The sequence below is a fragment of the Melozone crissalis genome, unplaced genomic scaffold (assembly GCF_028551555.1).
Source record: "Melozone crissalis strain CALT ecotype California unplaced genomic scaffold, PUWL_Pcris_2 ptg000014l_1, whole genome shotgun sequence".
Lineage (NCBI taxonomy): Eukaryota > Metazoa > Chordata > Aves > Passeriformes > Passerellidae > Melozone > Melozone crissalis.
In genome coordinates, this window is record NW_026535792.1 from 2,278,133 (window position 1) to 2,290,249 (window position 12,117).

At 39.6% G+C, this 12,117-nt stretch overlaps 1 protein-coding gene across 3 annotated transcripts in view; it reads left to right on the forward strand.

Annotated features, from left to right (window-relative positions):
• Window positions 1-12,117, forward strand: part of DENND4A (DENN domain containing 4A) — a 49,075-nt gene that overhangs the window by 5,408 nt on the left and 31,550 nt on the right. For all 3 annotated transcript variants that reach the window (XM_054272495.1, XM_054272494.1, XM_054272496.1), the window contains exons 2-6: window positions 3,398-3,483; window positions 8,081-8,413; window positions 8,981-9,230; window positions 10,271-10,340; window positions 11,905-12,074. In XM_054272495.1, coding sequence (XP_054128470.1) covers window positions 8,106-8,413; window positions 8,981-9,230; window positions 10,271-10,340; window positions 11,905-12,074 — 798 coding nt within the window. In that variant the 5' untranslated portion in view covers window positions 3,398-3,483; window positions 8,081-8,105. The remainder of the gene's footprint in view (window positions 1-3,397; window positions 3,484-8,080; window positions 8,414-8,980; window positions 9,231-10,270; window positions 10,341-11,904; window positions 12,075-12,117) is intronic.

Sequence of the window (12,117 nt, forward strand, 5' to 3'; positions counted from 1 at the left end):
ATGGATGCTGAACATTTTGGTAAGTGGATGTAGAGATTTGCTGGGTGAGAGAGGTTTTAGTGAGTGTTATCCCTCCATTAAACCTTTCCAGGGGGCTGTAGATGATCTGCAGGCAGCAGTTGCAGTCTGTCCATGGCTGGCCCTGCCTATAATTTGCAGTGTGGTTGGGTCCCATTTTCTCATGTTACAGAACATTTTTGCTGGCCAAAGAAAAAAAAAATCACAAAAAACATTCTAAGTCTCTAAGTTGTTTTTATATGTTGCAAAAAGTGTTAGAAACAATCCCCACCTGTCTTTTCTTCTATCACATCATGAATTCAAAATTTAATTTGGATAGAGAACGGTTTCAAAACAAAACTGAGGTCGGCATGTGTGTCCAAATGTGGCAGGGTGAAAGCAGGTCACTTCTGTCACTCTTGCTTGATGGGGTTTGACATTTTCAGTGTCAGGTTTTGGGTTTGAAGCTCAATATTGGAAGACTTTCTGTTTTCATTTGCCTTTATCTACTGTGTCAAGAAAAATAAAACATTTTGTTTGGGGAACTTCTTTTATAAAGTTGTTGTATAGTAAATAGTTATACAAAAACATGAACAAGCTGCTCTGCTGAACTGTGCTTTGGATGAAGTAATATTTACATTTTATAGTGCTTATTTTGGCTGTCCTCCCCCTGATTTTCTACAATTTGTTTTCTGCATCCCTCCCTACAAACACAGTTGTATTTCAGAAATCCTTTCCATTCTTTGGTGGTGCCTTTTGGCCATAAATACTGTAATCTAGAAAGAAAAGTGGGAGTTCTCAAACTGGCCCTACTGAGATTTGTCTCTGTCATGAATCTTGTGGGATACTGGAACATCTCTTTCCTGAATTTTTGTAGGCAGGATTAAATTTCATAGGATTTTTCTGTGGCACAACTGGAATGATTGTTAGAACCTCTTAGTAAATGCTTTGATTTGATTGAGACTACAAACAGCACTGAAAAACAAACAAATAGAGTGTTTGGTGAGTGAGGGAGAAATGTGTAGGAGATGTGGGACATGCCAGATCTCACCCTCAGGGTGAAGTCTGTTCCTTCCTGCCTTCTCCCTGGCACTCACTGTGCTTCCTCCTGTGAGCTTTGGTGCTGTAGGTGTCCAGTTCCTGCTCACTTAGATTCATCCTCCTGAATCTAGATTAGCCTCTGAATTTAGGCCTAATCTTTCTTTCTTCTCAACACTGCTGAGCAAGTCTGCTTGTCCCTCAGTTCTTGGCTCCATTCCTGTTTTCTTCTCCCAAATTCATGGTCTTTTGTTTTATCCCTGTGCTTTTATCCAGCACTTTGCTGTTTCCCAGCACCTCTTAGAGATCATTTGTTGCCAAGTTTTCTGAGCTCTCTTGATTATCTCCTCAGCTGTTGGACCAGAGATGTAAACCATGACTTGGTGCAGATGATTGTGAATGGACCTGCAAAACACTTGGTAGCATTTCCAGTCCAGTGATGCAGGGCAGAAAAATCTTAGGTTTTCTCTTGGGTTATTGTTGATTTTCTTATTTTCTAATAAAAATTGATGCAGTGTCAAAGGGAGTTTAGTGGAGACTGGTGGCTTCCTGAGAATTATTGTATTGTCTAACATCACTGAGTGCAGATGTGTGCAGTAGGGTCTAAGAAGTAATGCCATTTATCACTTTAGCCCTGTTTTCTCTGTTGCTGTTTTTTGTGGAACTGTAGTAGGAAATGGGAAGAAGAAGTACAGACATTGTCCTACTAAAAATGAAAATGCTGTGAGAAGTTCTGTTTGTATTTGGGTAATGATGTAAGTCCTTTGCATTCTTGTTTCTTGAAGTAGATCCTTAACTTGATATGTAGAGGACAAGAAACTAGTTGTAAATAAGTTCTGCAAGTAATACAAAATAGACCTGCAAGTACACTGGCAGCAGTTCTGGCTGTGTTCCTTGTGATGCCTAAATCTATATTTTTTGCTTTCATTTAAGTCTCCTCACTGGTTTTCCAGAGAGTTGAGTAGAAAAGAAGTTTTTTGAAGTGTCCGTGGGGAAATTAATCATGTGTTAATGCTGCCTGCTTCTTGGACTTTTTTCAGCTGTGCTTGAGGTCTGCAGGTGATCCCAAAACTTCTGATTTCTGGCACTCCTGGTGATATTAATGATTGTATAGTTGGAGAAAATTATGTTGTGCTGCTCCTGCATTCTCTCTTTGTAGTCTTGAGTGGAAATGTTCAAAGTCAGATACTGGAAAGTACCTGGCTGTAAGTGGGGCAGGTCCATGGTGCTGTGTGGGTTTGAGATCACTGGGGCTGGATTCACTCTGGGCTGTCAGAGCAGTGAACTAACAGTGCTGATTGTTCCTGTGGGATTTCAAAGAACTGGCCTTGTAGATTGGTGTTACAAACAAAACCTTTAACTTTGTGACCCCAAAAATACAATTCTGATAACCTAATTCCCCAGATTCTTCCACTTCAGGAATGGAAGCAAATCTTTCATGGTTTGCATCAACCCTCCTGAGATGTGTTTGTTCCCAGCCTCTCTTATGTTACACTTTGTTTGCTGCAGTCTTCTCACCATTCTCTTCTGAGCGTGTTCTACAAGTCTTGGGGGAATAGAAGCTTCCTTTAAAGAAAGCTCACTTTTGACTACAGCCTTGCTGGTGCTAATGACTTGTTCTGGGAGCCCTCAGTGCCTCCAGTGAGGTGCTGTCCTCAGTCCTGTGGACTTTGAAGCAGCAAAGCTGCTGCTTCAGAATGCTCAAGGTAGCACTGGGCTTGCAGGTTCCTCAGTGTAAAACACAAGTTCAAGCTGTCTGTGGTGATACCAGTGTTTAAAAGTGGCCATGCTGTTGTTCACCACATCTGAAGAAAAATTCTGAATTGTGGCAGTAAAGGGCAAGAAGACTGTATCACCCACTGCTAGAGGAATTGGGGTAAGGTGACTAGCTGGCAGATGCTGATTGTGGAGTAGGAAGGATCTGCCTAAATATCCAAATCTTGCAAAGAAAAATGGTTTGAAGTGAATTTTGAAAGGTTCTTGGGATGAGAGAGCACTTTGATAGCTGGCTAACACCTAGGAATGGACACAGAAGGTATTGACTGTCAGAAAATAATGGAAGAGGTGAAGTAATTTGTAGTGGCTGGCTCATCTCTTCTTTGATTTATTTTGGTTTAAAGCATTAAGTGTTGTTTGCATTCTTAAAATATCAACCCAGTGTAAAATTTGATATTTTGTTTCTTGGCTTTAAAGTCTGGTTTAATTTACTTTTTCAGTGAAGTGATATGTAACCTTATCTTAGCCAGGAGTCCTACAGCAACCCACCGTGTTCATTTCATGTGACTGGTGCCGTGAAGTGTGCAGAAAGTAAGTTTCAACAACCGTGTTCATTGTTTGATTCTTATTTTTACTGTTTCTATAGGGAATGAAACTTTAACAAGAAGTCTATGTTAAAGCCTGGCTGACAGCAAGAGAGGAAAAGTGTAGAAGCAATGCCCTGATGAAAAGGTAGGGAACACATTGGTAGAGTGGGCAAAAGGCTTGTGTTCTGCCTTGGGAATTCCTGTGAAATTAGAGGGCTGCTGCTTTGTACCCAGGATTGTGTGCTTGCTGTGAAGAAAATATTGAGGGGGGAAAAAGGCTTGTCTGACAATTTTGCCAGGCAATTTTGGCAGTACAGAGCTGGGGTGAAGATTTTTGGTTGTGTAACTGCAGTTACTCCCATGTCTTGAGATGTTGAACTCCCATGTGATTTGTGTGGTGTTATGTCTGAGAAGTGGTTCTGAGTAGCCAGAGCAGGACTGACTGATGCAGTTAACTTCACTTTGCTCCTGCCTGCCCAGCTGACACATCTCTCTGGGCTGGTTGCTTCAACAGCCTAGTGCAGCAATGCACAGATGAGATGAGATGCTGGGGGCTGTTAGAACTTCACTGGCAATTTTTAGTAATTAGCCTCTGATTTGTGTCTCTGTTCATCTGCTCTTCATGTTCCTTCAAAGGAAGTAAGTTCTTGGAGTGTTATTGTATAATAAATTATTTAAAAAAAATAAATCACCAGCGTTGAACTGTTTTAAAGAAGATTGCCCTGCACTGGTTTCCAGTGCACTCTAGGAGACATTCATTGCTTGTTTACACATGGAACATCTTTGGAGTCAGGATTACAAAGTGAAATATCACCTGGTTTAGACAGCAAAGGGATCTAATAAGGAACTCAAATTAATAAGCAATTTAATATTCTCAAAGGAAAATGCAGGAAGGAATGAGAATGACAGCAAGGCAGATGAAAAGATTACAAAGCAGTTGTTGTATTTGTCTGCCAGAGGTGGCCTGGCAGAAACTCTTTTAAGGGAGTCAGAGGGTCCTCACTGCTGCCTGGGGAGGTTGGCTCCTGGAAAGAAACTGGTGTGGCTGGAGCAATTCTTCTGGTCTGCAGCTAGTTCTAAGTTATCTCTGCAGAATTCTGTCCGGAGGAGCAGGTTGTAGGGATTAGATCAGTACATTTTTCCCTGCAAATGTTGTAGTGCATGTGTAGTAAACTGTACTTGGTGAGGCATCGTGCCTGTTCCTGCTGCACAGATGGAATATATGGCTCATCCACATCAGTTCTGGTCATGTGATGGGAAAAAGCTGATGTGTGCTTTCCTCTTATAGTATTTGAATGAGGAATGTGATCTGTTCAAAAGGCTTGGACACTGAATGAATTACAACAGTGGTGACAAGCAGCAAAAATCCTCAATTAGTATTTCCTGAATGTTTATGAAAAAATAGGATGTTAGAAAATTACATTGAATAAACAGTGAAGATGTGTTTACCCTTTGTCTTTCAGCAAAGCAATCAAGCTAATAGTTTGTGGATCTGAGAGTTTATCTGATTGTTTCTCCTGATCCTACATTTTTAGACGTTACAAAAAGCTCTCTCATCTATATAGTCATGATCTAGAGTGTGTGTGTTTAATAATTTTTTTTACACATGACTTTGTTATTTGCAGGGGTATTTTGATTCTTTCTGATCTTTATGGTGTTTAATTTACAGTCGTATTAATTATATGACATCCATTAAAAATCATTATCGTGAAGTGGCTCAAAGACCATATATTGCATTAATTTCCAGGGACTTTTGTAAGAGATTATGGTTATGATCCCATGGCATTGCCTTCAGTGTGCAGCCTTTTGTCCCCAGGTTACTGAAATGTAGAGAAGCTATGGAAGCTTCTCAGTGTGGCACTCCTAAGTTAAATTTCACCTGGAACTAGCTGTCTCAAGCAGCCTTCTTGTGCAGTGTGACTTTTTCTGCTGTGGTTTTCATGTTTGTTTGGTTTGGGGTTTTTTTTTGCCCTCAAAGATGACTTGCAATATGGTCAGATGTTGTAGGGAGATGAGTGAGGGTAAAAAGATTACAGTATGGAAGTTGTAGGGAAAAATCTGTTTCTCCCTGGATGGAACATGAGCAGCATCAGCATTCCTGACCTCCCACACAACACAATGCAAGGGGTGGAGTGGAGACACCATGGCCAGGCTGTGTTGAAACCCTTGCAGAGGAGAGAGCTCCTGGGTTTTCTAGCTGATAGAGCCACACAGCAGCTGAAAACCAGGGGAGAGAAGGAAAGAAATCTCTCTCCTTGGACTGATACCTGTCCCCATCCCAGGGTTATCTCAGGTGCTGTCCTGAGATTCACACCAGCAAGGCACAACCACCAATCTCTGAGTAAGATACACAAGTAAAATCACTGTGGAATGGCTTCATGGTAGGATTTTCTACAGAAATTCTCCATCAGTTTATGTGAGATGCTCTTCACAGAAGGATTATTTGTCACTGAATTAGCTCACAGCTTATACCTTCTTTCTGGGTTCTATTAACATAGAGTTTGCATAGATCTGCTCTGCCAGTACCCGATATTGAAAATTTGAGTATCACAGTAGCTCTAGTAAAGTATAAGTCAGCCTTAGACTAAAATACCACTCAAGCTTATCTTTATCCCATTTTTAGCTGTAAGCCTTTGTATTAAAAGACAAAAATCATAAAACCATTGTAGAATCCCTGAATGGTTTGGGTTGGAAGGGACCTTAAAGATTATCTCATTCCCCCCCTGCCATAGGCAGGGATACCATCCACTATCCCAGGCTGCTCCAAGCCCTGTCCACCCTGGCCTTGGACACTTGCAGGGATGGGTAAATATGAAGGGATAATTCATCATCAGCCAGGCCTTTTTTCCCCTCAGTTCTGTAAAATCTGCATTAAATTATGAAAGTCTTGCTGACTTGTGTATTACGTGCTATAACATTAGGAAGCAAATTTATGTGATAGCAGGTGTTTGTATGTAGGGGATTCTAATTTTAACTATCTCTAAATGAGGAGAGCTTGTCCCAGTTTTTCTTGAAAGTGCTTTTGGGAATAAAGGAATGTTTGAATTTAGGACTTTTGGTATAAACTTTATATGGAATAATGGTGAGGTTTAAATAGTGTAAAGGTATGATTCTTCAATATGTTTTTATATATATGTACATACACATAATTCTGTTTATTTGTAATGCTAAACTGGAGTTTAATCATTTGTAGTGATTAAACTAGAGTAGGGCTGTTAATACACTGGAGTTATAGGTCCTGCTTGCAATTTTAACAGCCATCATTTGTATAATTTTTGATTACTAAAGTGTTTAGTAATCAAAAATTACACATAATTTCATTCTAAAAGGCATACTGAATCACTCTAGAAATCAGTGTAGTTCTGTGAAATGGTGCTGGTAAGAAAAGGAAAAAACCTCAATGTTACAATAGCTATAGTGTAGTTTCACAGAGCACTGTTAATGTCACAAAATACCTAGAACTTCTGTCATGTTAGCTGAAAGATGTCAGTGCTTGGTCTTATGCCAGAGCTTAAGGATGCTTTGTTAAACATCTCCTTCTCTGCATGCGTTTGTTCCCAGCCTGCCTGGCTTTGCTGGAGCCAGATGGACAGAGAGATAATAGGCAGCATATGCAGAGGTTGAGTTTGTGTGTCTTTGAATACATCACTCAGGGAGGAGTTTGAATTTGTAGTTATTACTTTCATATATATGCTGAGTAACATATTCCAGATGTGTTTGAAATAACTGGATGTAGGTTAAACTAAGCTCAGCTTTGTAACTGCCTTCTCTCTTCAAACAGGCTGAAGTTATTATCAGACTGTTGCTTTCCTATATATTGGTGATTGCTTGCCAGTAATCATGTTTGTTAAAGCGTCCCATAGTGCTTGTTAGGCATATAGAAAAAGAAAAGATAATTTGGCATTCTTGGCATTTTCTAGATGGCATTTTCTAGAACAATGTAAATAAATGTAAAATAAAAAACCTGTACTCGTTTCCTTGCTACTTTAGAAGTTTCTCAAGCCAGTCCAGCAAAACACAACCAACCTACAAAATGAGAGCAGGAAGAGGGAATTGCCTCTCTTGTGCTGGTGGATGAGGGTGGTAGGGGTGACCAGGCACAGCCTGACATTCCTCCTGCTTGAGCAGGGGCTGGTGCTGGAAGTCTGAGGCCAGCTTGGAACAATTTGATTAAATACACATTATCAAATTGGGACATAATTTTCCAAATAACCAGTAAGAAATGTCTGAATTTATTATGTTGTAACAAAAATCTTGGTCAAATCCAAGAGTCATCATGGCATGAAGTTTGATAAGTCTTAATACTTGCTACCTAGAGCAAGAAATAAAGGGAGATAAAGCAATGGGAATAAAAGTTACATGAAAACTGAAGTCTTCTGTCAACCATTCAAACTGTTTTAAATTCTGATTGTTCAGTTTCAGAATGTCAGCAAGCTCTTGAAACTCCTGTGTGGTAACAGTTTCTCTTGCAATAAAATTTTGCACCCAAACAAATTATTTCAACAAAAGGGAGTCTTAAATAGCTTGTCTGGTTTTAAAAGTCTGGAACTTGATGACAGTAAACTTCCTGACACTACTCCAGAAGAATTCCAGTGCACATGGGTGTCTTGAAAAAACATTTTTAGCCTATTTCTCAATGTTCATGCGAGAGCAGAAAGCATTTTCTTTATTTGCAAACTATGATTTTCTGATTTTAAAAATAGCCATAACTTTATCATTTCTGACCTGTATTTCTTTCTTAGAAGCTGCAACACCTTGTGATGGAAGATGGAAGACAAAGGGGCCCGAGTTGCTGATTACTTTGTTGTCGCAGGACTGACGGATATTTCAAAGCCCCTGGAGGAGGAGATCCACTTCAATGATGCCTGCCATAAAATTGCCAAGCCAAAAGAGCCCATCACAGACGTGACAGTCCTCAACAAATCCCTGGGGGAGGAGGTTCCTCAGGGCTATAAATGCATAGAGGTCACTCCCTCGGGCCTGTCTGCAGATCTCAATAATGGCAGCCTCGTAGGACCCCAGATATACCTTTGCTATCGCCGAGGCAGGGATAAGCCTCCACTCACTGATTTGGGGTGAGTGCTTTCCCTGCTCCAGTGGGTGATTTTCAGTTTTATTTGTCTAAGGAGCAGATAAGGCAGCTTTACGGAAATGCCATACTTGTTAAATACAAGGGAAAACTCTAAACAGGAAGGTGTTTGTTGACTTGAGAATACTGTAACCCAGTATGGAAGGGAAAATGCATGCTGAGTGGGTTTTAATGACAAATTTAATCCTTCCCATTCTGGAGTTTTCAAAGCCATTTATAATTTTTAATGTATATGTTTGGATTGGGATAAGGTGCTTAACCTATTTAACACAGATTGGAAAGAGATAAGTTATATGACATTCTTAGGATCAGGCAATGAATCTTTAGTAGAAGTGAAAATAACATTATTGCAGTAAACAAAATGCTTAAAAGCAACTATACATGAGGAAAACCAGTATAGTTTCATAATGAAGCTTTTCTGTTGGAATACAGTTGGAGATAATGTGACCTGAACTTGTCAGTAAAAATGTTTTGCTCAGCAATGAGACAAGACCTGTGATTAAAACTCAAAGTGTTTTTAAAATGTGACTTTTCTCCTTCCCCTTTTACCTAGGGTTTTATATGATGGGAAAGAAAGGGTCAAGCAGGGCTGTGAAATCATTCAGAGCACCCCGTACGGGCGGCCGGCCAACATCAGCGGCAGCGCCTCGTCGCAGCGCGTGTACATCACCTACCGCAGGGCTGCTGAGAACATGACCCAGAACTCCCTGGCTGTCACAGACATCTGCATCATCATCCCCAGCAAGGGAGAGACTCCTCCACACACCTTCTGCAAGGTGGACAAGAATCTGAACAACAGCATGGTAGGATTCAAAAGCTGGGCTTTGAATGCTTGGTACTCACTGATGTGACCTTTGTGGAGTACTTGTGGCAGCTCTTGAAGTACCTGTGAAAAATCTTCATAAGAGGTCTCCAAAGATAAATCAAATATTGGAAGAGTTGGAGGATTGCATTCCTTTGTTCCACTTGCAACAAAGTCTTTCTGAAAGCCTTAGAGCAAATGTTTGGGTTCTTTTAATGCTGACTCCAGCATCTTTGGATTGGTCCTTTAGAACCTGTTGTGTAGCTGTGTGTAACTGGAGGTTTTACAGATGTGGCTGTTTCTGACACTGCTTTTACTGTTGTGGTGGGAATTCCATATCTAGCAATCAGCTTCTGGTTTGTTTGCCAACTCCTCCCTTTACCTCCAATGCTATTTTATAAATGTTTTTCTCCTCAGTAGTTTCACAAACTTCTTTTTTAAAGAAAGTTGTATGTGAGTGATGTTGGAAGCTGTTGACCGTAAGCACATTTAAATGTTTAATATGGTTCCAAAGCGTGACCTGCTAAAATACACAGGTTTCATACAACTTTGATTTGCAGAACTGAATATTTAGGTGTTACCTGGTTAAATCTGCAGCCCCATGTGCTGGCTCTTGCAGAGTCCTCAGAAATTGGTGTGCTGAGAAGGATGCTGACTACTCTGCAAGTGGGATCATGTAAAAAAGATCAAGATCATGGGAATTGATTTGTGCTTGCTTTTAAATAAATGCCTGTAGGCATTAGCCAGTGGATTTTTCAGTTCTGATAGTTGCCATATTGACTGGGTTATGGGAGTGCTGTCTTTTGGAAGTTGTTACACCTTTCTCCCTTCTGTAAAAGCTCTGTGTTCCCCCTATGGGTGCTGCTCTTTTCTTATTCTTTCCTTATGGCTTTCCTTATTCTTTATTTTCATGTCCAGAAGTTGAGAATTTAAATATTTATAATTATCAACACTATTATTAGTTATATTCAGTTATACTCTGTATATACTGTTATTTGTTATACTCCATCACTTAATCCAGTAACTTCTTTTATTTTACAGTGGGGCTCAGCCGTCTATTTATGTTATAAAAAGTCTGTGGCAAAAACCAACACCATATCATATAAAGCTGGTATGTAACTACTGTGTAGCCTTTTTTATCTTCAATTCAGAATGTCTGGGCTCATTTGTAATGTAATACATTTTGTACTAAAGAATTGACACTATCTAGCCATTATTCAAAAAGGAATCTTTCCCTAAAGAATTCTTTTAAAATCATGTCAGAAAAGAGGCCTTAGAACTGGGTATCATGACCATGCTGTTTTAAAATTTGTGTTTAACTGGGAAGCTCGTGTGTGTTTTGATAGGTTTCTACAAACCTGGGTGTCTCCCATCTCTGTGTGTGTTACTGGTAGCTGTCTCTTAAGGATGTGTGTGTATATGCAGAAGAAAATACCACAGAAATTATTTGATGCATTTTCATGATGACTTTCTGTAAGAAACATTTTGAAGAATCCTGCAGACTTCCACACTGCCTCGAGCATCATTGGCACTGAGCTCTTTAAGTATTTTTGGATCGTGTATCATCTTTATTTTATTGTTTTATTTATAAGACAGAATTAGATTTGCTATGACTGGTGAAACGTGTTAGCTTTGCATTTGTTGTTGGGTTTTTTTTAAACCCTGATTTTGTTTGGCACACAAGTCATGAGCATGATTCACACTGAAGCTTTAATCCACTTACATCCCTTCTAGAGGCTGCTCTCTGTAAACAGCAGTTCAGGACGTACTAAAGGGGGGACAGTACATTTGTAAACAAATCAAAATTTTAAAAGGCCTCACATCTAGTGATAGCTTGCACAAGATTTTGATTCTTGCCGTGAAGGGATCCACTGCCCTTTTTGGTTACAAATTTTTATTGCTTATTAATATTCCATTTCTATTAGAAGAGTGTATATAGCTTGTGCTGTCTAACAGAGAGGAATCCTAAATCCTTTGATGCGGTATCCATTCTCAGTGTGGAGTCCCCTGGGCTGGCAGTCAGAGAGGATGGATTGCTACAGCCTCCCTTGTAACTGAGGACCTGTGTGCTAAAAGCCTCTGCTTCAGATCTTCATGTTTTACAGCTGTGTTTAAATAAGGCTAAACACAGTGGCCTGGCAGCACAAGAGCCGAGTCCTCAGCTGAGGTGGATCAGCTTAATTGACTTGATTCTTTTGGTATTAAAAAACCATCTAATAGCAAACATACATTTTTCAGGGAATGTTTGTTGGCCAGAATTAATTGGTGTTATAGTTGAAAACATCAGTCTTTTTTCTAAAGTATTCACATTACCTTTTTTTAAACTAGATTTTAAATCTTTGCTCATACTCATGATGAATGTGAACTATTATATAATAACAGGTGAGATACACACAGCCTGAAAACAGGAAAAGATAAATCAGTTATGAATAGTTTCTAGAATGGAAAGTAGGATTTCAGTGTAATGCTTTAGTCAGGTGATTTTCCTTAGGTTATGGGGGCATCTGACCCTTCCAGCTATTCCCTGTGCCTAATTATTTACACCTTCACTCATCTTCTGAAGTTACTGTGTGCTCATCTATGAATTTTCTGGCAATTATTTTATGGAATGAGCTATTGCAAACCTGTTTCTGCTGGCTTTTCTATAACTGCTTCTTTGCTCATTCTATTTATAGGTTTAATATGCAGATATCCTGAGGAAGATTATGAATCATTCCCATTACCAGAATCTGTGCCTCTTTTTTGTCTCCCTATGGGTGCAACGATTGAATGTTGGCCATCTAACAGTAAATACCCTCTCCCAGTTTTTTCTACATTTGTACTAACTGGAGCTTCTGCAGAAAAGGTATTTTGAAACCTTGAAAAAAAAAGTTATTAATTTAATTGAA